Source organism: Myripristis murdjan, chromosome 19, assembly GCF_902150065.1.
Source record: "Myripristis murdjan chromosome 19, fMyrMur1.1, whole genome shotgun sequence".
Taxonomy (NCBI): domain Eukaryota; kingdom Metazoa; phylum Chordata; class Actinopteri; order Holocentriformes; family Holocentridae; genus Myripristis; species Myripristis murdjan.
The window spans coordinates 27,495,016-27,522,182 of record NC_043998.1 but is presented as its reverse complement, the minus strand read 5'-3'; the positions used below and the strand labels follow the sequence as shown (position 1 = coordinate 27,522,182).

Genomic DNA, 27,167 nt, shown 5'->3' with positions numbered 1-27,167 from the left:
CAGCACTGTATCCTCTTTCATGTATTAGCTTTTTGAGCCGCCACGATTTACGGCCTAGGAGGAGATAAATTTTGTTCAACGCGCAATTTTGGGGCCCGACTTTTACTTTGAAAGGCAAATGGCGGACTTCCTGTTGATTTTAGGTCGGGGGGGCGAGCGCGTGAAATCTCGGCCTTGATGAGACCTACATTTCGGCGTTGGTTTGGTCTTTCTATCACGTTCCTGTGGGCCGCAGCGGCCGATTTAGTGTGCCTAGGTGGCGCTAGAGAGCCCATTTTTGCACGTCGGGGGTCCGAGTTGCCATTTTCTCGAATTTTTCACCAGACCTGGGGTGTGTGCCAAATTTGGTGAGTTTTTGAGCATGTTTAGGGGGTCAAATTAAGGCCGAATGACGCGATATAATAATAAGAAAAAAGAAACGGTACAATAACAATAGGCCCTCTCTCCGATGGAGGGCGAGGGCCTAATAAGAAAGAAACGATACAAAAACAATAGGCCCTCTCTACGATGTAGGGCGAGGGCCTAATTAAAGCTGCAAGCAGCGTTGGTCGGCCCTCGCACCGGTGCCGGTCCGCCACGATGTTTGTGTCATCGAAGTGCAGACAATTCATCCATTTTTCCCAATTGTAAGGGTATTTTTCTGTGCTTTCAGTTGGAAAGAGTTTTGGGCTTTTATTTTGAAAGGCCCAGGATGTCCTAGTGTGTGAGTGACATGAGTACTGTGCTAATACATGAGTACTGGCAGCTGTGTCATGATCAGACCAAAGTGCAGGCAGGCAGACAGAGAAATCCACATTCAATCCAATGGAAAAATCGATCAAACCAACCCATGTTTGAGGTAACGCCGCTCGGACATCGTTTGAGTTACAGACTTTATTCAAAGTTTAAACGAGGCACAAGACTCGGCTCTATAAATCTCGTATTTACATGATTTTGCTATCTTGTACTGTTTTTGAATTATGGCAGTTTAAGTTTGACTGTTTTCTCTGCTCCAGCTGACGGTTTATAATGGGTGTGTATTGCGGAACTGTCCGTTGCCTAGAGTGAGTCACATGACCGGGCAGAGTGCAGAGGAGAGGACACCAGGGTCCAAAATGTTGGAAAAGTCTTCACAGCGGCCACAAACTTGTTCCAATTTAAAAATTAATTTCATATTTTTGTAGGAATTTTCGTCCTCTTTCGTGTGGCATAATTTTCGAAGCCGTGCGACGTTTACTTTAGACGCCAGGGGCCTCATTAGTGCCAAGTGTGCGCCTCTTCACGCCAAACTCCATGGAAAAAACGACGCCCTCGAAGTCGGCGTTGCCGACTTCGAGGGCTTATAAATCCCAAACGCTTCAAATTAATAATAATTCCTTCAGAACTTTTGTTCAGCACGGTATCCTCTTTCATCTATTAGCTTTTCGAGCCGCTGCAATTTACGGCCTCGGAGGAGATAAATTTTGTTCAACGCGCAATTTCGGGGCCCGACCTTTACTTTGAAAGGCAAATTGCGGGCTTCCTGTTGATTTTTACCTGGGGGTGACGAGCGTGTAAAATCTCGGCCTTGATGAGACCTACGTTTCGGCGCTGGTTTGGTCTTTCTATGATATTCCTGTGGGCCGCAGCGGCCGATTTAGTGTGCCTAGGTGGCGCTAGAGAGCCCATTTTTGCACTTTGGGGGTCCGAGTTGCCATTTTATCGAATTTTTCGCCAGACCTGGGGAGCGTGCCGAATTTGGTGAGTTTTTGAGCATGTTTAGGGGGTCAAATTAAGGCTCAAAGAGACGTAACAATAGGAAAAAAAAAAAAAAAAGAAACAGTACAATAACAATAGGCCCTCTCTCCGATGGAGGGCGAGGGCCTAAAAACAGTACAAAAACAATAGGCCCTCTCTACGATGTAGGGCGAGGGCCTAATAATAAAAAACAGTACAAAAACAATAGGCCCTCTCTCCAATGGAGGGCGAGGGCCTAATTAAAGCTGCAAGCAGCGTTGGTCGGCCCTCGCACCGGTGCCGGTCCGCCACGATTTATCCATTTTTCCCATTTGTAAGGGTATTTTTCGGTGCTTTCAGTTGGAAAGAGTTTTGGGCTTTTATTTTGAAAGGCCCAGGATGTCCTAGTGTGTGAGTGACATGAGTACTGCGCTAATACATGAGTACTGGCAGCTGTGTCATGATCAGACCAAAATGCAGGCAGACAGAGAAATCCACATTCAATCCAATGGAGAAATCCATAAAAACCCACACCTGTTTGAGGTAACGCCGCTCGGACATCGTTTGAGTTACAGACGTGATTCGAAGTTTAAACGAGGCACAAGACTCGGCTCTAAAAATCTTGTATTTACACGATTTTGCTATCTTGTACCATTTTTGAATTACGGCAGTTTAAGTTTGACTGTTTTCTCTGCTCCCGCTGACGGTTTATAATGGGTGTGTATTGCGGAACTGTCCGTTGCCTAGAGTGAGTCACATGACCGGGCAGAGTGCAGAGGAGAGGACACCAGGGTCCAAAATGGTCGAAAAGTCTTCACAGAGGCCACAAACTTGTTCCAATTTAAAAATTAATTTCATATTTTTGTAGGAATTTTCGTCCTCTTTCGTGTGGCATAATTTTCGAAGCCGTGCGACGTTTACTTTAGACGCCAGGGGCCTAATTAGCGCCAAGTGTGTGCCTCTTCACGCCAAACTCCATGGAAAAAACGAAGCCCTCGAAGTCGGCGTTGCCGACTTCGAGGGCTTATAAATCCCAAACGGTTCGAATGAATAATAATTCCTTCAGAACTTTTGTTAAGCACGGTATCCTCTTTCATCTATTAGCTTTTTGAGCCGCCAGGATTTACGGCCTCGGAGGAGAAAAATTTTGTTCAACGCGCAAGTTCGGGGCCCGACTTTTACTTTGAAAGGCAAATTGCGGACTTCCTGTTGGTTTTAGGTCAATTTTGTCCCCTGTGTTTTTTGTAGGCCTTGATGAGACCTACGTTTCGGCGTTGGTTTGGTCTTTCTATGACATTCCTGTGGGCCGCAGCGGCCGCTTTTGTGTGCCATTTTTGCCTAGGTGGCGCTAGCGAGCCCATTTTTGCACTCAGGGGCTGAGTTTTTCCATTTTATCGAATTTTTCGCCAGACCTGAGGTGCGTGCCAAATTTGGTGAGTTTTTGAGCACGTTTAGGGGGTCAAATTAAGCGTTAAAGAGACGTAAGAATAATAAGAAGAAATAAAAAACAGTACAATAACAATAGGCCCTCTCTCCGATGGAGGGCGAGGGCCTAATTAAAGCTGCAAGCAGCGTTGGTCGGCCCTCGCACCGGTGCCGGTCCGCCACAATCCGTGATGATGTTTGTGTCATTGAAGTGCAGACAGTTCATCCATTTTTCCCATTTGTAAGGGTATTTTTCGGTGCTTTCAGTTGGAAAGAGTTTTGGGCTTTTATTTTGAAAGGCCCAGGATGTCCTAGTGTGTGAGTGTCATGAGTACTGCGCTAATACATGAGTACTGGCAGCTGTGTCATGATCAGACCAAAATGCAGGCAGACAGAGAAATCCCCATGCAACCCAATGGAGAAATCAATAAAAACCCACACCTGTTTGAGGTAACGTCGCTCGGACATCGTTTGAGTTACAGACTTTATTCAAAGTTTAAACGAGGCACAAGACTCGGCTCTATAAATCTCATATTTACACGATTTTGCTATCTTGTACCGTTTTTGAATTATGGCAGTTTATGTTTGACTGTTTTCTCTGCCCCCGCTGACGGTTTATAATGGGTGTGTATTGCGGAACTGTCCGTTGCCTAGAGTGAGTCACATGACCGGGCAGAGTGCAGAGGAGAGGACACCAGGGTCCAAAATGGTCGAAAAGTCTTGACAGCGGCCACAAACTTGTTCCAATTTAAAAATTGATTTCATACTTTTGTAGGAATTTTCGTCCTCTTTCGTGTGGCATAATTTTCGAAGCCGTGCAACGTTTACTTTAGACGCCAGGGGCCTCATTAGCGCCAAGTGTGCGCCTCTTCACGCCAAACTCCATGGAAAAAATGGCGTTTTTGTTGCAGCAACGCCGACTTTGAGGGCTTTTAATTTAAAAACTAAGGCCGGAATGACGAAATCCCGAACAACTTTTGTTCAGCACTGTATCCTCTGTCATGTATTAGCTTTTTGAGCCGCCACGATTTACGGCCTCGGAGGAGATAATTTTTGAACGACACGAAATTTCGGGCGTGACTCTTACTTTGAAGGGCAAATTGCGGACTTCCTGTTGGTTTTAGGTCGGGGGGGCGAGTGCGTGACATCTCGGCCTTGATGAGACCTACGTTTCGGCGCTGGTTTGGTCTTTCTATCACTTTCCTGTGGGCCGCAGCGCCCAATTTAGTGTGCCTAGGTGGCGCTAGCGAGCCCATTTTTGCACTTTGGGGGTGCGTTTTTCCATTTTATTGAATTTTTCACCAGACCGGACGTGCGTGCCGAATTTGGTGAGTTTTTGAACATGTTTAGGGGGTCAAATTAAGCGTCAAAGACACGTAATTCCAGCAAAAACAAGACCAACATTAAAGCTGCAAGCAGCGTTGGTCGGCCCTCGCACCGGTGCCGGTCCGCCACGATGTTTGTGTCATTGAAGTGCAGACAATTTATCCATTTTTCCTGTTTGTAAGGGTATTTTTCGGTGCTTTAAGTTGGAAAGAGTTTTGGGCTTTTATTTTGAAAGGCCCAGGATGTCCTAGTGTGTGAGTGACATGAGTACTGTGCTAATACATGAGTACTGGCAGCTGTGTCATGATCAGACCAAAATGCAGGCAGACAGAGAAATCCACATTCAATCCAATGGAGAAATCGATAAAAACCCACACCCGTTTGAGGTAACGCAGCTCGGACATCGTTTCAGTTACAGACGCAGTTCGAAGTTTAAACGAGGCACAAGACTCGGCTCTATAAATCTTGTATTTACACGATTTTGCTATCTTTTACCGTTTTTGAGTTATGGCAGTATTAGTTTGACTGTTTTCTCTGCTCCCGCTGACGGTTTATAATGGGTGTGTATTGCGGAACTGTCAGTTGGCTAGAGTGAGTCACATGACCGGGCAGAGTGCAGAGGAGAGGACACCAGGGTCCAAAATGGTCGAAAAGTCTTCACAGCGTCCACAAACTTGTTCCAATTTAAAAATTAATTTCATATTTTTGTAGGAATTTTCGTCCTCTTTCGTGTGGCATAAGTTTCGAAGCCGTGCGACGTTTACTTTAGATGCCAGGGGCCTAATTAGCGCCAAGTGTGCGCCTCTTCACGCCAAACTCCATGGGAAAGACGACGCCCTCAAAGTCGGCGTTGCCGACTTCGAGGGCTTATAAATCCCAAACGGTTCGAATGATTAATAAACCTTTAGCAACTTTTGTTCAGCACTGTTTCCTCTTTCATGTATTAGCTTTTCGAGCCGCCACGATTTACGGCCTCGGAGGAGATCAATTTTGTTCAACGCGCAATTTCGGGGCCCGACTTTTACTTTGAAAGGCAAATTGCGGACTTCCTGTTGATTTTAGGTCGGGGGGGCAAGCGCGTGAAATCTCGGCCTTGATGAGACCTACGTTTCGGCGCTGGTTTCGTCTTTCTATCACGCTCCTGTGGGCCGCAGCGGCCGCCTTCGTGTGCCTTTTTGTGCCTAGGTGGCGCTAGCGAGCCCATTTTTGCACTTAGGGGCTGCGTTTTTCCATTTTATCGAATTTTTCGCCAGACCTGGGGGGCGTGCCAAATTTGGTGAGTTTTTGAGCATGTTTAGGGGGTCAAATTAAGCGTCAAAGAGGCGTATAAATAATAATAATAATAATAATAAAAAACAGTACAATAACAATAGGCCCTCTCTCCGATGGAGGGCGAGGGCCTAATTAAAGCTGCAAGCAGCGTTGGTCGGCCCTCGCACCGGTGCCGGTCCGCCACGATGTTCGTGTCATTGAAGTGCAGACAATTTATCCATTTTTCCCATTTGTAAGGGTATTTTTCGGTGCTTTCAGTTGGAAAGAGTTTTGGGCTTTTATTTTGAAAGGCCCAGGACGTCCTAGTGTGTGAGTGACATGAGTACTGCGCTAATACATGAGCAGCTGTGTCATAATCAGACCAAAATGCAGGCAGACAGAGAAATCCACATTCAATCCAATGGAGAAATCCATAAAAACCCACACCCGTTTGAAGTAACGCCGCTCGGACATAGTTTGAGTTACAGACTTTTTTCAGGGTTTAAACGAGTCACAAGACTTGGATCTATAAATCTTGTATTTACATGATTTTGCTATCTTTTACCATTTTTGAGCTATGACAATTTAAGTTTGAGTGTGCTTTCTGCTCCCTCTGAGAGCTTATAATGGGTATGTATAGGGGAATGTGCAAGCAGCTAGAGTGAGTCACATGACCAGGCAGAGTGCAGAACAGAACACACCAGTGTCAAAAAGGGTAAAAAAGTCTGCACAGCAGCCACAAACTTGTTCAAATCTACACCAAATATCATATTTTTGTAGGAATTTTTGTCCTCTTTCCATCGGCGTAGGTTTGAAAGCTGTCAGGATTTTACTTTAGACAGCAGGGGCCTAATTAGTGCCAAGTGTCTGCCTCTTCACACCAGAGTCCATGGTAAAAAAAGAGGTAGAGGAAGTATCCACAGACAGGCATAATGTAATATATAATAATAATAATAATAATAATAATAGAGTATAATAACTATAATATAATATCATATAATATATATTATTAACAATATTATTATCAATTATTATTAACAAAATAATAGTTACTAAATAATAATTATTATTACTTTTTTTTTTTTTAATTACAATTACATTATGTAGTAGGTATTTACATGACCAGTGCTATGGTAATCCATCTTGTTTTGATTTGAAAAAGAGATCGGGAGGGGCGCAGGGGGGCTGCGTATAAAAGCCCCGTGCGTCTGTGTCCCTCCCCCCCACTTCTTCTCACAGACTAAGAGGTAAGACCTGTTTTCATCTCTGTTAGCTTAACGTTAGCCTATTGTTTGAACTCTGTGCTGATATGAGGCTATGGTTGATGATAACACAGGTAATTTAAATGTTATATTTCAGAGAGTGATTATGTACTTTGCATTGTGCTGTTTGCTTGTGCTTTTGGTGAGTTTTGATGGAGGGGCCGTCGAGCTTTACATGCAAAGCTAACCTGTGTTTGATAATCTCAACTCCTGAGGTACAAGTGATTGACTTGAAACATTTATTAGGACATAGACAAGGCATTACCATCGACGTGAGATGAATTTTAAAGTTTATTGATGGTATTTGGTCGATTGGATTAGCGCGCTAAGCTAGCGCTAGCTAGCGCTAGCTTAGCGCGCTAACCTAGGCCTGAGGCCTACTGGCCTTTAGCTTTACATGTAAAGCTAACTTTTATTTGATAATCTTAACTTCTGAGATACAAGTGGTTGGCTTGAAACATTTATTAAGTTGTAGAAAAGGCATTACCATCGACGTGAGATGAATTTTAAAGTGTTTTGACGGTGTTTGGTCGAGTAGATTAGGTTTTATTTGAATGGAACGCTAGCCTTGCTAGCCCGCTAGCTTAGCTGAGAGACATTGTGTCGGCCATTTTGTGTGCATATAAAGAAAAGCTCTGTCATAGGCCTAGTTGTGCTAGTGTGTGGTTCCATAAGATTTTGAGAGGCAAACTTTTTCTTGCTGTGACAAAGGAAAATTATTTCACTTGTTTGATTTTTTTTTTTTTTTTTTTTTTTTTTTTTAGTTACAAGGTTTATTTGCATGGAACTGAGTTTGTGATATATGTTGTTGAGCTGAGTGTGTGTGGCTTGTGTGCATTCAATGAGCAGATATAGGCAAAGCTGTGCTAGTGTTTGGTTTGAGAGGAAAACTTACTCTTGTGTGGAAAAGGAAAATTATTGGACTTGATGATGAATAATTGCATTTTGTGTGTGTGTGTGTGTGTGTGTGTATTTTGATATAAGGTTTTATTTGCATGGAACTGAGTTTGTGATATGTGCTTGAGCTGAGTGTGTGTGGCTTTGTGACAGAGCTATATCTGCTCTTTGAATGTACACCAGTCATAGCTTTGCTAGTGTGTGTGTGTGTGTGTGTGTGTGTGTGGTTCAACCAGATTTTGAGATGAAAACTTTCTCTTGCTGTGACAAATGAAAATTATTTGACTTGATGCATGTGTGTGTTTGTGTGTGTGTGTGTGTGTTCTTTTATTGTAGTTTAATATAAGGTTTTATTTGCATGGAACTGAGTTTCTGATATATGTTGTTGAGCTGAGTGTGTGTGTGTGTGTGTGTGTATTCAAAGAGCAGGTGTAGCTGGGAGACATTGTGTCGGCCATTTTGTGCCCATATAAAGAAAAGCTGTGTCATAGGCCTAGCTCTGTGTAGCTTAGCTGAGGGACATCATGTCAGCCATTTTGTGCCCATATAAAGAATAGCTGTGTCATAGGCCTAGCTTTGTGTAGCTTAGCTGAGAGACATTGTGTCGGCCATTTTGTGTTCATATAAAGAAAAGCTGTGTCATAGGCCTAGCTCTGTGTAGCTTAGCTGAGAGACATCGTGTCAGCCATTTCGTGTGCATATAAAGAAAAGCTGTGTCTTAGGCCTAGTTGTGCTAGTGTGTGGTTCCATAAGATTTTGAGAGGCAAACTTTTTCTTGCTGTGACAAAGGAAAACTATTTCACTTGTGTGTGTGTGTGTGTGTGTGTGTGTTTTTTTGTTTTTTTTTGTAGTTATAAGGTTTTATTTGCATGGAGCTGAGTTTGTGATATATGTTGTTGAGCTGTGTGTGTGTGTGGCTTGTGTGCATTCAAAGAGCAGATACAGGCAAAGCTGTGCTAGTGTTTGGTTTGAGAGGAAAACTTATTCTTGTTGTGTGGAAAAGGAAAATTATTGGACTTGATGATGAATAATTGCATTTTGTGTGTGTGTGTGTGTGTGTGTGTGTGTGTGTGTGTGTGTGTGTGTGTGTGTGTGTGTATTTTGATATCAGGTTTTATTTGCATGGAACTGAGTTTGTGATATGTACTTGAGCTGAGTGTGTGTGGCTTTTTGATAGAGCTATATCTGCTCTTTGAATGTACACCAGTCATAGCTTTGCGTGTGTGTGTGTGTGGTTCAACCAGATTTTGAGATGAAAACTTTCTCTTGCTGTGTGAAAAAGGGAAATTATTGTACTTGATGATGAAAACTGCTATGTGTGTGTTTTCTGTAGTTTGCTATCATGTTTTATTTGCATGAAACTAAGCTTATGATGTATGTCGCTGAGTGTGTGTGGCTTTTGTGTGCATTCAAAGAGCAGGTGTTGCTGTGTCATATGCAAAGCTGTGCTAGTGTTTGGTTTGAGAGGAAAACCTATTCTTGTTGTGTGTTAAAGGAAAATTATTGGACTTGATAATGAGTTGTTGCAGGTGTGTGTGCTTTTTAGTAGTTTTAAATCAGGTTTTATTTGCATGGAACTAAGTTTGTGATATGTACTTGAGCTGAGTGTGTGTGGCTGTGTGACAGAGCTATATCTGCTCTTTGAATGTACACCAGTCATAGCTCTGCTAGTGTGTGTGTGTGTATGTGTGTGTGTTTGTAGTTACAAGGTTTTATTTGCATAGAAGTGATTTTGTGATATGTTGTTGAGCTGAGTGTGTGTGTGGCTTTTGTGTGCATTCAAAGAGCAGATCTAGGCAAAGCTGTGCTAGTGTTTGGTTTGAGATGAAAACTTTCTCTTGCTGTGTGAAGAGGGAAAATTATTGGACTTGATGAAAACTGCTATGTGAGTGTTTTTTGTAGTTTGCTATCATGTTTTATTTGCATGAAACTAAGCTTATGATGTATGTTGCTGAGTGTGTGTGGCTTTTGTGTGTATTCAAAGAGCAGGTGTTGCTGTGTCATAGGCAAAGCTGTGCTAGTGTTTGGTTTGAGAGGAAAACTTTCTCTTGCTGTGTGAAGAGGGAAAATTATTGGACTTGATAATGAGTTGTTGCAGGTGTGTGTGCTTTTTTGTAGTTTTAGATCAGGTTTTATTTGCATGGAACTGAGTTTGTGATATGTGCTTTAGCTGAGTGTGTGTGGCTTTGTGACAGAGCTATATCTGCTCTTTGAATGTACACCAGTCATAGCTCTGCTAGTGTGTGTGTGTGTGTGTGTGTGTGTGTGTGTGGTTCAACCAGATTTTGAGATGAAAACTTTCTCTTGCTGTGACAAATGAAAATTATTTGACTTGGTTTGTGTTTGTGTGTGTGTGTTCTTTTTTTGTAGTTTGATATAAGGTTTTATTTGCATTGAACTGAGTTTGTGATATATGTTGTTGAGCTGAGAGTGTGTGGCCTGTGTGTGTGTGTGTGTGTGTGTGTGTGTGTGTGTGTGTGTGTGTGTATTCAAAGAGCAGGTGTAGCTGAGAGACATTGTGTCAGCCATTTTGTGCCCATATAAAGAAAAGCTGTGTCATAGGCCTAGCTCTGTGTAGCTTAGCTGAAAGACATCGTGTCGGCCATTTTGTGTGCATATACAGAAAAGCTGTGTCAGAGGCCTAGTTGTGCTAGTGTGTGGTTCCGTAAGATTTTGAGAGGCAATCTTTTTCTTGCTGTGACAAAGGAAAACTATTTCACACGTGTGTGTGTGTGTGTGTGTGTGTGTGTGTTTGTAGTTACAAGGTTTTATTTGCATAGAACTGATTTTGTGATATATGTTGTTGAGCTGTGTGTGTGTGTGTGGCTTGTGTGCATTCAAAGAGCAGATACAGGCAAAGCTGTGCCAGTGTTTGGTTTGAGAGGAAAACTTGTTGTGTGGAAAAGGAAAATTATTGGACTTCATGATGAATAATTGCATTTTTGTGTGTGTGTGTGTGTGTATTTTGATATAAGGTTTTATTTGCATGGAACTGAGTTTGTGATATGTGCTTGAGCTGAGTGTGTGTGGCTTTTTGATAGAGCTATATCTGCTCTTTGAATGTACACCAGTCATAGCTTTGCGTGTGTGTGTGTGTGTGTGTGTGTGTGTGTGGTTCAACCAGATTTTGAGATGAAAACTTTCTCTTGCTGTGACAAATGAAAATTATTTGACTTGGTGTGTGTTTGTGTGTGTGTGTTCTTTTTTTGTAGTTTGATATAAGGTTTTATTTGCATTGAACTGAGTTTGTGATATATGTTGTTGAGCTGAGAGTGTGTGGCCTGTGTGTGTGTGTGTGTGTGTGTGTGTATTCAAAGAGCAGGTGTAGCTGAAAGACATCGTGTCGGCCATTTTGTGTGCATATAAAGAAAAGCTGTGTCATAGGCCTAGCTCTGTGTAGCTTAGCTGGGAGACATTGTGTCGGCCATTTTGTGCCCATATAAAGAAAAGCTGTGTCTTAGGCCTAGTTGTGCTAGTGTGTGGTTCCATAAGATTTTGAGAGGCAATCTTTTTCTTGCTGTGACAAAGGAAAATTATTTCACGTGTGTGTGTGTGTGTGTGTGTGTGTGTGTGTGTGTGTGTGTGTGTGTGTGTATGTGTGTGTGTGTGTGTGTGTATGTGTTTTTTTTTTTTTTTTTTTTTTTTTTTTTGTAGTTATAAGGTTTTATTTGCATGGAGCTGAGTTTGTGATATATGTTGTTGAGCTGAATGTGTGTGTGGCTTGTGTGCATTCAAAGAGCAGATACAGGCAAAGCTGTGCTAGTGTTTGGTTTGAGAGGAAAACTTATTGTTGTTGTGTGGAAAAGGAAAATTATTGGACTTGATGATGATAGATGCATGTTTTTTTTTGTTTGTTTGTTTTTTTGTAGTTTTAAATCAGGTTTTATTTGCATGGAACTGAGTTTGTGATATGTACTTGAGCTGAGTGTGTGTGGCTTTGTGACAGAGCTATATCTGCTCTTTGAATGTACACCAGTCATATCTTTGCTAATGTGTGTGTGTGTGTGTGTGTGTGTGTTTCAACCAGATTTTGAAATGAAAACTTTCTCTTGCTGTGTGAAAAGGGAAATTATTGGACTTGATGATGAAAACTGGCATGGGGGGTGTTTTTTGTAGTTTGCTATCACATTTTATTTGCATGAAACTAAGCTTATGATGTATGTCGCTGAGTGTGTGTGGCTTTTGTGTGCATTCAAAGAGCAGATATAGGCAAAGCTGTGCTAGTGTTTGGTTTGAGAGGAAAACTTTCTCTTGCTGTGTGAAGAGGGAAAATTATTGGACTTGATGATGAATAATTGCATTTTTGTGTGTGTGTGTGTATTTTGATATCAGGTTTTATTTGCATGGAACTGAGTTAGTGATATGTACTTGAGCTGAGTGTATGTGGCTTTGACAGAGCTATATCTGCTCTTTGAATGTACACCAGTCATAGCTTTGCTAGTGTGTGTGTGTGTGTGGGTGTGTGCAGTTCAACCAGATTGTGAGATGAAAACTTTCTCTTGCTGTGTGAAAAGGGAAAATTATTGAACTCGATGATGAGTTTTTGCATGTGTGTGTGCTTTTTTGTAGTTTTATAAAAGGTTTTATTTGCATAGAGCTGAGTTTGTAATATGTACTTGAGCTGAGTGTGTGTGGCTTTGTGACAGAGCTATATCTACTCTTTGCATGTACACCAGTCATAGCTTTGCTTGTGTGTGTGTGTGTGTGTGTGTGTGTGTGTGTGTGTGTGTGTGTGTGTGTGTGTTTCTTTTTTTGTAGTTTGATATAAGGTTTTATTTGCATGGAACTGAGTTTGTGATATATGTTGTTGAGCTGAGTGTGTGTGGCTTGTGTGCATTCAAAGAGCAGGTGTAGAGTGTCATAGTTGGGCTAGTGTGTGGTGTAATAACATTTTGAGAGGAAGACTTTTTTGCTGTGTGAAAAAGGAAAGTTATTTGTTTTGATGATGAATAGTTGCATGTGTTTTTTTTGTGTAGGTTTATATCAGGTTTTATTTGCATGGAAGTGTTTTGATATATGTAGTTCAGTTAAGTGTGTGTGGCTTTTGTATGCATTCAAAGAGCAAATAGTTGTGTCATAGGCAAAGCTGTGTTAGTGGTTGGTCCAATATGATTGTAAGAGAAGGTCTTCCTTGTGAGACAAGGAAATTATTTGATTCAATATTGATAATTGTAAATTTTTTTTTTTCTTTTCATGCGGGCGTGTGTGTCTTTTGCTGTATGCAGGAACTGTAGTTTGTGATGTATTTAGTTGGGTGCGTCTGTGTCCACCAGTATGGCTAAGCTGTGAGATTTTGTCAGCCACTTTCTGTGTAATGAGGAAGCAAATAATGTAATTAGGATGCCAGTTTGCTGGTTTATTATGATTTTGAGAGGAAAAGGTTTTCTTAAGATGTGTCTCTGTTTTGAGCAGCACAGTCGTGTTGTTGGCCATTTTTTTTCGATTACTTGAACACAATGTGGATGCTGGTTTGTGTCTTAAGCATTTTATAGAGAGAAAGACCTTATTTAAAATTAAAACCTAAAAATTTCCTACAGCTAAGTGTATTCAGGATGCTTTCAGTAACGTTCTGTTCAATTAAATGTGTTGTTTTTTTCTACTAGACAAGTAATGTTTAAATCAAACATGTTTTGTTTAATTTACAGATATTGATATCGATTGGCTGTGAGATCTGGTGTTGTCTTTGCTTTGGCTGCTATTGAGAGCGACTGACCTGCGATTGACCGGCGAGCTACCTGCACCTACATCTGTGATCGTCTGATCCAGAACCACTTAACACATATTACATTTGTTCCATTTAAAAACACACACATAACTAATTGTTAATCAACACACATATTTGCACTCCTTCAACACACAGACACATACAGACACACACAAACACACACACACACACACACACACACACGCACTGCCAAGGTAAGTTGAAACATTTGTGTATTTGAAAGCTGACCTTGTCTGGGAAAGCATTGTCTGTGAGTATGATTGGCACAGATTCACTTGAATTTTTAAAGTTTCTTTGAACTTTGGAGGAAATTTTATTTTATTTTTTTTTTTTTTGTTTGTTTGTTTTTCATTCCTAGATGCCCCGTGCCAAGTCCCACCGGCGGGCCCAGGCTCTGAAGCAGAGGATGGCGCAGCCGCTGCCATGGATCCCCCAGCCGCCTGTCCCCGAGTTCGTTGCTCGTAAGTATCAAACAGTTTGTTTATTTTTTTTTAATGTTTAACTGATGCATTTTGAATGTTGTGTGAAGAAGTACGAATTTTGTGTCATCATCCTTAACTTTGTTGTCAACCACACAGGGCGCGGTACAGGGTACCGCCATCGCGTGCGGAGATGGCCGACTTCGAAGCTGACCCAGCGGAGCTTCAAGTTGGTCACTCCTGCCCTGCAGCCGGACCAGAAGGTATTAGTTTTTCTTTTTCAGAAACACAGTGCTTGTCGTAAGAAGTCGGTGTCTATGTTCTAAAGCCGTGTCTCTGTCGTTGCAGATGGTGTTCGTCGTGGGAGACTCCCACCTGCGGGCCATGGTGGATGGGATCGTCGCGATGCCGGAGGTACCTCTGTGTTTTTCTTTTCTCTCTGTTCCAGGTGCGCATGCAGCAGAGCTGAGGACGGAGGTGTCCCACGCCGCTCTCCCCTGGACCCCGGACGTGGTGTGTGTGCTCGCCCCGAGCAACAACCTGACAGCCAGCAGGAACATCGGAGAGGCGTCGCTGGACTTCGGTGCTCTCCTGGCTACAGTTTGCAACCGCTGGGCGAAGGTGTGTTTAATTTGCAGTTGGCAGTATTTGTTTTGTCCTGTGCTGTCACAGTAAGCGTGTGTTTTCACATGTGCTTTTTTAGAAACCTAAATGTGATTCTAAATGTGATTTTTTTTTTCCTGTGTGTGTGTGTGTGTGTGTGTGTGTCTGTGTGTGTAGGTGTTCGTGCTGGATTTCCCTCCACGCTTGAACATCGAGCCTGGCCTGCAGGAGCTGTTCCGCCAGGAGTTCCGCCGTGTCGCAGCACGCATGGGTACGTCTTAGTTTTGGTCATCAGTTTGATTATAACTGACGTATCGTGAACTTAACCTCATATGTTTTACATGAGTGTATTTATTACCAGAATGTATGATGTTTCTCACTTTTGCGGCAGGTCTCCCATACGTGTCTGTGGCAGAGCACCTCCCGATGGACCGTTTGGAGCTGTGGAGCCGTGACGGTGTAAGTACAGCATACTTTGTTGTTGTGACATGACACATGGAGGAGTTGAAGGTTTCCATTTTCGATACACAAGCTGAGCGCAATGTGTTCTGTGTTTCACTGTTTTCCAGGTGCACCTCAGCGACAGTGACGGAACGCCGATCCTCGTCCAGGCCCTGTGGGACGCCGCGGTCCGCCAGCTGACTCCTCCTCCTCCTCCTCCTCCCTCGGTGCCCCCCCGGACATCGCCTCGTGCCAGGGTCTCCCCCGTGCTGGTTGTGACAGGACACAGCCCCGCGCCCCGCCACCGTGACCCACTGGAGTGGACCGTCGTCGGACAGGAGGGCAAGGTAATGTGTTTGAGTCATTTTCTGGCTGTACATTTGTACATCTTTTCTGGTTTTATGCCTTTATTTTGTGTGTGTGTGTGTGTGTGTGTTTTTTTTAATGGTGATAATTGTTTTTTGTTGTGGTTTTTAAGATTCGAGCATCTCCGGTGCAAGAGTCTGTCCTCCCGTCCAACCCCGTCTGGTTCAGCGGCGACATCCTGGAGGCCATGGAGAGGGTTTCGCCATCCTCGGACAGCGACGTCACTTCACTTCTGCCAGCTGGCCAGGTAAACTGCCTGATAATTACATTTATATATTAAGAAGTATTCTATATTAGTTTTGACTTTAAGGTGTTTCTGTTAAGTTATAAAATGTTAAATGGGTTTGCCTCTGATGTTTCCCCTTGTCTCTGTGTGAGTGTGTGTGTGAATGGTTGTGAGTTTTTCCGAGTGCGTGCTGTGTCTTTTTGAGCCAGGTCATCATGGTGCTGGTGGTTGTGTGGCTCAGGTCCCAGGCTGCTCCAGTGCATGTGGCTCCCCTCGGCATCCGCATTCCTCATCCACCAACTGTTTTTACATTTTTTCCTTTATATTATACATATAGATCTTTTGTTGTGTTTTTTTTTTTTTCTTTGCTTGCAAAGTCTATTGTACGTGTGTATGTCCTGGACAAAATTGAATTTAAGACTGCATTTAACAAGGTTTGTTTTCCTTCTTTTAGACTTCCCGTGTGAGGCGTTCGCCGAAAGGTGTTGCCACAAGGCGTAGAGGAGGAAAGCGGCAGGTTGGTATCATATTTAGTATGTGAGCTATGTGGATTGTTTTTGTCGTATTTTGATAACACGTGCAGAACCCGAATGAATGAGTGCATTATTGAAATGAGTCTTTTGTCTTCCCCCATCTTTTTTAGGTGCTGGCAACACCTTCACCTGCCCGTGTCACCGTGCCTGCCTCCGGGCCCAGACCAGCGGTGCAGCAGGTTTGTCTTTGTTTAAATATAATATGCGAGTTATCGTTTTGAGAGGTTGCAGGGAAATGGTTCTCCTGTGATTTAGTGAGACCTTGTTTGATTTCTTTTTTTTTTTTTTTTTTTTTTGTCTTGTGTCAGGTGGAGTCGTCCAGCGTGGTGCCAGGGGTGGTCGTCGTCCGGGAGGAGGTCGCCACGGCGTGCCCAGCCGTCCCGGAGGTGCTGCAAAGTACTTTTTATAACGTGCAGAACCCGAGTGAATGAGTGCATTATGTAAATGAAGCTTTTTTTCTTCCCCATCTTTTTTAGGTGCCGGCGAGACCTTCACCAGCCCGTGTGACCGTGTCCGCCTCCGCGCCCAGACCAGCGGTGCAGCAGGTTTGTCTTTGTTTAAATATAATATGTGAGTTAGCATTGAGAGGTAGCAGGAAAATGGTTCTCCTGTTTTCATATTTGTCTGTTGTGTACATTCTGTTTTATCAAGTTATTCTCAGTTGCACTCAGTATTATTTACACTGTGTATTCAGTTGTTTACACTATTTAGTCTGTTGTTTACATTCTGTTTCATCTAGTTACTCTCAATTGCACTCATTATTATTTAGCTCTTGTTTTTTAGCACTAGTTATATAGACCATATCGCACTAGTTATATAGACTATATTTAATTTTTAAACGGTCCCACAATTCCATCTCTGCTGTAATCCGGAAGGCAAGCAACGACATTTCATTGCCAAAATCTCACTGCTGTGTTTTTTTTTTTTTTTTTTTTTTTTTTTTATCAGGTGGAGGCGACAGCCCAGGAGTCGGCCAGCGAGGTGCCGGGGGTGGTCGTCGGTCGGGAGGAGGTCGCCGCAGCGGGCCCTGCTGTCCCAGAGGAGCGACAGAAGATCTTCAAAGCTAAGGCTGTTTTTGTTCCTTCTATTTGTGTTAGTGATGTTCAGTCAGAGTCTAGCGCTAATGCTGTGGCAACAGGGTCTAACATAGATAGCAGCAGGATTAGGCTAGCTAAAGTTGTGCGCGGGTCGTTTCATCAGGGAAATGCCCGATTTGTGTATGGTGGAGTGCAGTGTATGGCTATAGCTTTGGTCAGCTTAGCCAAACACACGGTGAGGAGCGCGTTCTCGTGGGACAGGCTGGATCTGGATCGCGCGTTGGTTGAAGGTGATGAGTTGTACACGAGTTTGCGTGACCTCAACATCTTCAGCCATGTGTCTAATCTGCTGTCTGTGCCAGATTTGCCACAGCAGTTGGAATTAGATGGACAGTTGTTTAGGTTCGGTTTTGGTGACACGGTGTTAGGCGAAGTAGGCGTGACCGAAGGTGAATACATCGACTTCGGTGTATTCATCAGCTTGCGTAATGGACTGGAGAGAATCTTCAGTCAATACACCACATGTCTTTTGACAATGTGCGGAAACACCACTGCCATCGTGCGTGAGGGTGGACGGTTCGCTGTGGTCGACAGTCACTCACGCAGTAGCACTGGCTTGTTACACCACAACGGTACAAGCGTGGTTCTGCATTTTGCCTGTCTTGACGACCTGCACCACTACATCTGTCGTTTGGCTGACAGTCTCCGTTCGAGGGAGAAGCTCTTTGAGCTGTGTGGTGTGACGGTCAGCACGGGTGCAAGTCCAGCGCGTTCTGGTGTGTCTGTGGAGAGTCTCATCACTGGGATGAGCGCTGCTCCAGCACCAGAGTCTAGTGTGCTCACTGAGGCTGGGAGAAAAAGTGAGGTGTCTGCAGGCGTTTGTGTGCCTGAGTGTGGTGTCAGCATTGCCGCAAGTCCGGCACTGTCTGGCATTTCTGTTTTTAGTTTCTCCAGCGAGGTGAGCAGCGGTTCAGCGGCAGAACCAACAGTGGCCAATGGCAGAAAGCGTGTTATTTCTTCCGGCACTTGTATGTCGAAGAAATCCAAGAGTTTCGATGTCCGAGAGGTTAATTTGGACGTCGAATTTGTTAGTGAGGTGAGAAGCGAAGAGCTGGTCTTCCATCCCCTCGGCGTAGATGTTTGTCGTGCTTTATGCACAAAGTTGAACGTCGATTGCGTGAAGGTTGTTAGTCCGGTAGCCACAGAGGAGGGGTTGTTAGGTGTTCCTTGTAGCAAAGAGAGGATTGTGGCCGATGGGAACTGCTTCTTCAGAGCCATCTCTCAGGCTGTGAGTGGTTCTCAGAAGCACCATCGTAGGATTAGGTTAGCTGTATGTAAAGAGTTAGAAAGGAACACAGATAGATATCAAAGTCTTTTGAGGACTGGGTACTCCTCTGTGTTAGAGTATATTCAGCAGTCCAGGATGAGACGTGTCGGCAGTTGGGCCACAGAGGTGGAAATTCAGGCGACGGCCGATTGGTTAGGCGTTAGTGTGTTTACGTTTCATGACGGACGTTGGATAAAGTATAGCTGTAGTAGTAAGCATTTGTCAGCGGAGTGTATTTACATAGACAATGTCATGGGACGGCATTTTGAGAATGTTGTTTGTGTATGTAAGCCTGGACTGCATGGTTGTTACAGTTACTGTAAACTTAGGGAAGTGGTAGGTTATAGCATTAGGTCTAGAATGATGGATGTTGTAGATAGTGACAACACAGCGGTTAGGTGTAGTGATGTAGTTGGTTCTGTTGTAGGTGTAGAGGACAGTGGCATGGTTATGGAAGGTGCTAGGGAGTTAGCGTCAGGTAGAAAGACAGTTAAGTCAAAGTATCTGAGGCAGAAACAGAGGAAGCAGGAGAAATTAAATATGTCGCTTAAGGAGAAACGTCAGTTTAGGATTACAAAGATATATCAAGAAAATGTGTTATTCCGTGAGAAGGCTAAATTGTGGAGTGTAGGGAAATATAGTAAGAATTTTGCCCACAGAGAGAGGGTTAAAGAGTTTAGCGTCAGTAAATACAAAGAAAGCATTGAGCATAGGGAGAGAGTCAAGGCCAAGAGTGTAGGCAAATATAGGGATAGCATTGAGCATAGAGAGAGACTTAAGGCCAAGAGTTTTGTTAAGTATAGGGACAGCATAGAGCATAGGGAGAGAGTCAAGGCCAAGAGTGTAGGCAAATATAGGGATAGCATAGAGCATAGGGAGAGACTTAAGGCCAAGAGTTTTGTTAAGTATAGGGACAGCATTGAGCATAGGGAGAGAGTCAAGGCCAAGAGTGTAGGCAAATATAGGGACAGCAGTGAGCATAGGGAGAGACTTATAGAAAGCATTAAGACAAAGTATCATGATAGTTTAGAGTATAAGCAGAAAGTTATTTCCAAGGTGATGTCAAGCAGAAAGCAGAAAGTAGAGAAGTATAAAGATTTTGGTTTTGTTAGAGAGCAGTTTTTAGAAAAGGTCAGAGATGGACCTGATTTTGTGTGCTGTGTGTGTCATAGATTGTTTTTTAGATATCAGGTGGTTAGTTGTGATAGGGAATCTTATAGGCAAAGTTCAGCGACAGCGGCTGTGGCAGGTAGGTGTATAGGCCAGCAATATTTGCATAGGTGTAGTGGTGAGTGTGTTGCGCCGTGTTTGTTGGATTCAGCGCGTGGTCACTTGTGGATTTGTTACACGTGTGATCGTAAGCTTAGTTCAGGTGAGATGCCAGCTGAATGCTGGGTTAATAACTTGGAGCTTGATCCCATTCCTGCTGAACTGGGATCTTTGAATAGTTTAGAACAGCATCTTATTGCGTTACACATTCCATTCATGAAAATGTTGGCACTGCCTAAAGGCGGGCAGAATGGAGTACATGGACCAGTGACATGTGTTCCAGCCAACATTGTTCAGACTGTGAATGTGTTGCCACGTTCGAGTATGGAAGGGTCTCTGCTTCAGGTTAAGCTGAAGCGGAAACTCACATATAAAGGGCATTACGAGTACCAGTTTGTGGATACGTTGCGTGTAAGACAGGCGCTAGAGTATTTGAAGAGGACGAATGTTTATTATAGAGATATTGAATTTAATGAGCACTGGGTAAATGAGTTTGTTAGGGAGGAAGATAGGGAGAAGGAAGAGGCCGAGTCAGGCAGTGAGGATGAGGCTGAGGTTAGGTTAGGTCAGGTTACGGTTCAGAGTGAAATGTGTGAGCTAGCGGAATCAGCAGACATAGGACAGGATGAACTGTTACATGACAGACAACAGCACTGCATGTTTCAGGACACTTGTCTTATGCCTGTTGATATTGGTCAGGAAGCTTTAGATCAGTATTTTAAGGATATTTTGAATATTGCGCCTGCAGAAGGAAATAGTCCAGTTAGAATGCTTTCTGACCACACGAATGAGGCAAAGTGTTTCCCGGTGTTGTTTCCCACGGGTGGTAAGACGTTTCACGACGGTCGGTGGCGCGACTTGACGTTGGCGCGTTATCTTAATAATAGGATTATGCATGCCGACGGTCGTTTTGCGCGTAATGTAGAATATATATTTTTTGCGCAGTATGTGTCGGAGTTGGACAAGGTTGTGTCCAGTGTTTCTGTTGCGTTGCGTAAAGATAAAGGAGGTCAGAGGCCTCAACGGGTTAGCGAGGAAATGTTGGCAGATGCGGACGCCTTGAAGCAGTTGTTGGCGTGTGATGATGGGTTTAGGTTTCTTAAACCCATCAGAGGAACTCCGGCCTTCTGGCAGTCTGTCCAGAAGGACGTGATGGCTTGTGTGCGTCAGTTAGGTATTCCGACGTGGTTTTGCTCGTTTTCGTCTGCGGATATGCGCTGGCAGAATCTTCTGACCAGCATCCTGAAACAGGAAGGCAGATCGCAGACGGTAGAGGATTTGGAGTGGGCAGATAGGTGCGCGTTGTTGCGACGTAATCCTGTGACCGCGGCGCGGATGTTTGACTACAGGTGGCATTGTTTTCTGAAAGAGGTTCTCATGTCTCCCTGTCAACCAATCGGCAAGATCGTTGATTACTTTTATAGGGTAGAATTTCAACAGAGAGGCTCACCACATGTACATTGTTTGTTTTGGATCGAGGGTGCTCCCCAAATTGATAAAAACACAGACGAGGAAGTTATAGAATTTATTGACCGTTACGTTACGTGTGAGCTACCCTCAGATGATGACACACTATTGGACACGGTGTCATCTGTTCAAACACATTCCAAACGACATTCAAAGTCATGCAGAAAACACAAAACGACATGTCGTTTCAATTTTCCAAAACCTGTTTCTGCGCGCACATTCATTTGTAGAATGCGGGAGTGCAAGTGTAATAAGAACAAGAAGACAGGTGAGGCTGAATCTAATTCAGAAAACAAGCCAGCCTGTAAATGTTTTGAGGATAGGGATAGGATGCCAAAAGAGTTTGCTCATAAAATTCTTGAAGATGTTAAAAAAGCTGTGGAACGCGATGTGCCTCCTGCTAGTGTAGAGGATTTGTTTTGTAGTTTGCGCATTAATCAGGAGATTTTTGAGCGGGCTTATAGGCTTTTAGAAAAGAAACATAAGGTTGTCTATAGGAGAGGGGTGAACGAGGTTTGGGTAAATCAGTATAGTAAGCAGTTGTTGAAGTGCTGGAACGCAAACATGGACATTAGCTTTGTCACCGACGCCTACGCAGTAGTGATATACATAATATCGTATATTACGAAAGCAGAGAGAGAAATTGGCCTCCTATTGACTAATGCCCAAAAAGAAGCAAAAAAACAAGGGAATCTCTCTGCCAAAGAAGCCCTGCGGAAGCTGGGCAGTGTATATTTACACAATAGGGATGTTTGTGCGCAGGAGGCGGTGTATAGGCTAACGAACATGCACCTTAGGGAGTGTTCCAGAAAGGTTGTGTTTGTGCCGACAGGCAGTAGAATAGTTAGGATGAGTTTGCCCCTCAGTGTGTTGAGGCAGATGGCGGCCTCCCGTGATCTACGGGAGGAGGATATGTTTATGATTAGTATAGTAGATAGGTATAGGAATAGGCCTGACAGCGTAGTGTTTGATAACATGTGTATGGCTACCTTTGCATCTGAGTATCGTGTTCTCAGCAAAAATGAGATGTCTAAAGACAGAATTGAACTGAAGAATGACTTAGGATTCATTCTTAGGAGAACACGCACTCAGTTTGCAGTGGTGCGATACATGCGTTTTAATTTGGATAGAGAGGAGGAGGCACATTTTCAGAGCCTGTTGCAGTTGTTTCTTCCTTATAGAACTGACTCAGACCTCAAACCTGATGGCTTTGAGCTGTTTGAGCAGTTTTATAACGATGGTGAGGTGATGTTTAGCGACGGCTCTGTACATTCGGTTTGCGATGTTGTTGACGCGAATAGGGCAAGGTTTGAGGTTAATTGTCCTCACCTTGAGTTAGCCCAGGAGATAGCTGCGCAAAACAACGGTGTAGATGAGGATGTTTGGGGTGAGCTTTGTCCTGAACAGGAAGCGGAACGCCTTGAGGGTTTAGAGGAGATGAGGCAGCAGCGGGAAGGTGAGTTAGCTGAGGAACAGTTAGTTGAGTCGTTAGTGAATGTGCCAGATTTGATTGTTGGTGGCAGACAGGTAGCGCGGTTAGAGAGAAACAGGTCCATTTTATCTAGAACTGAGGGTTTGGCGCTTGTTAGGTCTCTGAATGAGACACAGCTTGCTGTTTTTTATAGGGTGAGACACTGGTGTCTGCAGAAGGTGATGGGTAAAAACCCAGAGCCTCTGCGTGTGTTTGTGACAGGTGGTGCAGGGACGGGGAAGAGTCATTTAATTAGGGCTATTCAGTATGAAGCAGCGCGGCTGCTGTCAACGCTTTGTGATCAACCAGACGATATCTGTATTTTGTTAACTGCTCCAACAGGAATAGCTGCATACAATTTGAATGCAGCAACAATTCATCACACATTGAGTATTGGCAAACAGGCTAGTTTACCTTACACCCCTCTGGGTGAAGATAAACTAAACTCTTTGCGGGCAAAATTAAGTCACCTCCAAATTTTAATCATAGACGAAATCAGTATGGTTAATCACAACCTGTTGGCTTATGTCCACGGTAGGTTAAGGCAGATAAAACAGACAGGCGACTTTTCCCCGTTTGGTAATGTTAGCGTGATAGCTGTCGGGGACTTCTATCAGTTGCCTCCTGTTAAAGGGAAGCCTCTGTATAGTAGTCCTGTTGGTGTGGACCTGTGGTGTAATTTCAGCATCGTGGAGCTGAAAAAGATAGTTAGACAGAAGGATAGTGTTTTTGCAGAGATGCTTAATAGGTTAAGAGTGCGTTCCAGGGCCACCCCAATGTTAGATAGCGACGTTGAAATGTTGAAGATGCGCGAGACCGGCGAGGTGAGCTCAGCCTTGCATATCTTTGCGACGAATAGGCAAGTAAGTGAGCACAACCTAAATTATCTGTTTGACTGTTGTCCTGATTATGTCACCATTGAGGCGCAGGATTTTGTGACTAACAGGACAACAGGGAATTTGGAACGGATGCCCGGGCATCACGGCGTTGCGGCGGACACGTCTCTACCGGAGACTTTGTGTATAGCGAGGAACGCGCGAGTGATGTTGTGCAAGAACGTGGATGTTGCGGACGGCCTGGTCAATGGAGCATGTGGCACGGTTACTCAGGTAGTTTTTGGAGAGGATTCCACGTTTCCTCTCACCGTGTATGTTAGATTTGATGATGAGAAAATTGGTTCAGATAGGAGGAAAAACCGTGCACATGCAGCAGTAGAATGCCTGCAGTCTACTGCCATTGATCCAGAGGAGGATAGAGCCACCAAGCGTGGCGGTTTGCGTCGTCAGTTTCCTCTGAGGTTAGCGTGGGCTTGCACTGTTCACAAAGTGCAAGGACTCACTGTGGACGAGGCGGTAGTGTCTTTGAAGAGGGTGTTTGCACCGGGGCAGGCATATGTAGCGCTTAGTCGCGTTAGGGCCTTGTCTGGACTGATCATCGAGGATTTTACAGAGAGGGCAATTTATTGCAAGGACGCCATAAAGGAGGCCTTGGATAGCATGCCTCCATTTTTGATTGAGCAGCCAGAGCCTTCATTAAATGCACACAGTTTCTCTGTGTATTTAATGAACGTTCAAAATTTAAGTCGCCACTTGTTAGATTTGGTGTCTTGCACGCAGCATTTACAGCTTACCTGTATTGCTGTGACAGAAACGTGGCTCACTGCACAGTCCTCATTAGACAGTGTCCAAATTGAAGGTTACACTTTCCACAATCGTCCTCGTGGCTTGTGTTACAGCAGCAGTAACCCCAAATTGTTAGAGCTAAAGAATCTAGAACACGGTGGAGTTGGTTTGTATAGCGTAGACAATTTGGACTGTGATATTCTGCAGGTGCCCGATTTGAATCTGGAGTGTTTGGTGTGCCTGTGCAACAAATTCAACATATTGTTGGCAGTAATTTATCGTCCACCGTGTTATCCAATTTCTTTATTCAAACAAAATCTGGGGAAGTTACTTGATTGGTTAAATCCAATCAGTAACACAATTGTAATAATGGGGGATTTCAATGAGAACATTTTAAAAACATCATCAATTTGCAAATTCATGGGTGAAAAAGGTTTTAGTCAACATGTAACACAAGAGACTACAGAGAAGGGGACACTAATTGATCACGTTTATGTTAAAACAACACAGTATAATGTGAACTGTGCAGTGATGCCTACGTATTTTAGTGATCATGAAGGTGTTTTGTGTAGCTTTAGTGTTTACGATGATCAGGGGTTAGGTGTTGACTTGGAGGAGGTAGAGGGCCTCTTCGAGTCAGACGCGGATTTTGATGAGGGTTAGGTTGTTTTGTTTGGCAAAGGAGGCAAACAATGAATTCACACGACCGGTGTAAATTCTTTGTTTGATGAGTCAAACGGAGCTATATTGCAGTGTCCCGGTGCAAATGTTAGTGTTGTCGCGTTTGTGTTGGTTAAGAGGAAACTGACTTGTAGTGTGTTGTGGTGTTCATGGTGTGTACATTGGCTACCACTATGAATGTTGTCTTTTTAGAGCCTGTCCCACTGTAATTGTATAGATTGTTATTTATTGTCATTATTTATAGTATTTATATTGTGTATTTATTATTGATTTTAGATTATGTATTTATTATGTGGAATAGATGATCATGGTTAGATCCTAGATTAAGCCAATCATGTGTTCCAGGAGGAATTAGGGAAGGTTTAGTTGTGGAGAATCATGTGTAGGGACGTATATCATGTAGTCATGTGTATCACAAGTGTTATTAATTATGGATGTGTTAGTCTCTGTTTGCCACGCGTTAGCTGTTGGTCTCTGTTTAAAGTGTAAATGTGAAGAGTTCATTTGCAAAAACAGATAAAAGCCATTCTTAAAATGGATACACCGTTTCACTGATACTGCTTGGAGTACACACACATATACACACACACACACACACACACACACACACACACACAAAGCATGATTTAGGATAATAAACATTATGCCAGGCTAAGTAAACATATAAATAATAGAAATAAATATAAAGTAAATTTTAATACAATTCAAAAAAGTTTAAAAAGGTTTAATAAACTCAAATGGGGATCTGTTTTTGCAAATGAGCTCTTCATGTATATCTGTTAAAATTTTAAATGTATGTCTGTTTAAAGTTTAAATGTATATCTGTTTAAAGTTGAAATGTATATAGTTCTGCATGTTTGAGTCCATGTCACCTTCATGTGTACTGTCTGTACACAAGAGGTTCACTTTCAATACTGAAGTGTTCCCTCTGGTGTGCATGAACTCAGAGCAAATCTGTTGTGGCACAACAAGGCACAGACTCCCCATTCTGTACGCCTGAGCTGCCACAACAGGACAGTTATTTATATAAAAAGTAAATCCATTACCAGTCGTCTATTTTCCAGGTTTTCTGCTCCCATTTGTGTCCCCCATTCTTAACTTTTCTGTCTCCCTATGCCTCACCAACTTTACAGTTGGGTGGCCCTGTCAACAAATTGTAGTTACTTTAGTTAGTGTACTATGAAATGTGGTTGGTCAGTGATGTTTGCCTCAAAATGTCTTTTTTTTACTCGAAGGGGAACTTCCTGGTTGAAGATGCTACTGTGGTGCAGCGTCCCAAACTTCCCTACCTCCCAAGTGATGATGATGTCGCCTTGTAGCAAGTGGCATCGTGGGACAGAGACAACACATGCATTGTACCTATGTCCTGTCAAAGTGGTTCAGATGAACTTTAGTCTCAGTATTGTAGGTCTGGGACATGAGATGTATGAGGTAATAGTTAAAAAAGTAATCCTATCTTAATTGTAGTTTGTTATCTGTGTTTACAACATCTATTGCATGTCTGTCCGTCCTGGGGAGGGATCCCTCCTCTGTTGCTCCCCTGAGGTTTCTTCCTATTTTTCTCCCTGTTAAAGGGGTTTTTTAGGGAGTTGTTCCTCATCCGATGTGAGGGTCTAAGGACAGAGGATGTTGTATTGTTCTGTAAAGCCCTTTGGGACAAATTTGTATTTGTGATTCTGGGCTATACAAATAAATAAAATTGAATTGGAATCCAGGCCTATGCTATTTTATTTTTCTTACATGAACAATACATGAAGTACAGCCATGATTTTTCTAAATGTTTGTCTTGACAGAATAAATAACTAAACTGTACTGAGAAAAAATGTCAGTGACTAAAAGTAAAATGCAATCATCAAAACATTTACATGTAAATAAAATTGAATTGAAAAATAAATTTTATATTCTTAAGTACAAAATGTTGTCTGTCATATACTGTTATGAATGAAGGTCCTTTCAGTGTATTGTCTGTAGTAATACTACTCCTGCTTTACTGTGTAATGCAATATTATATAACTACATAAAAGGTTATATGTATGAATTGTAATTGATTAAAACAGTATATTATTCACATGGGTAAAGAGATGACATGGAAACATGAGTAAATTATCCAGCATTGATGTTATC

At 43.0% G+C, this 27,167-nt stretch overlaps 2 protein-coding genes across 2 annotated transcripts in view; one reads left to right on the top strand and one right to left on the bottom strand.

The window, feature by feature from the left end:
• LOC115377535 (uncharacterized) overlaps positions 1 to 25,025 on the top strand; it is an 85,273-nt gene extending 60,248 nt beyond the window's left edge. The window contains exons 2-12 of the mRNA XM_030077346.1: positions 14,160 to 14,263; positions 14,349 to 14,621; positions 14,781 to 14,874; positions 14,995 to 15,046; positions 15,184 to 15,391; positions 15,523 to 15,657; positions 16,091 to 16,153; positions 16,280 to 16,348; positions 17,118 to 17,961; positions 18,152 to 18,164; positions 19,706 to 25,025. Of these exons, the coding sequence (XP_029933206.1) occupies positions 14,160 to 14,263; positions 14,349 to 14,621; positions 14,781 to 14,874; positions 14,995 to 15,046; positions 15,184 to 15,391; positions 15,523 to 15,657; positions 16,091 to 16,153; positions 16,280 to 16,348; positions 17,118 to 17,961; positions 18,152 to 18,164; positions 19,706 to 25,025 (7,175 nt within the window). The remainder of the gene's footprint in view (positions 1 to 14,159; positions 14,264 to 14,348; positions 14,622 to 14,780; positions 14,875 to 14,994; positions 15,047 to 15,183; positions 15,392 to 15,522; positions 15,658 to 16,090; positions 16,154 to 16,279; positions 16,349 to 17,117; positions 17,962 to 18,151; positions 18,165 to 19,705) is intronic.
• lipf (lipase, gastric) overlaps positions 1 to 27,167 on the bottom strand; it is a 944,109-nt gene that overhangs the window by 222,812 nt on the left and 694,130 nt on the right. The window lies entirely within an intron of this gene.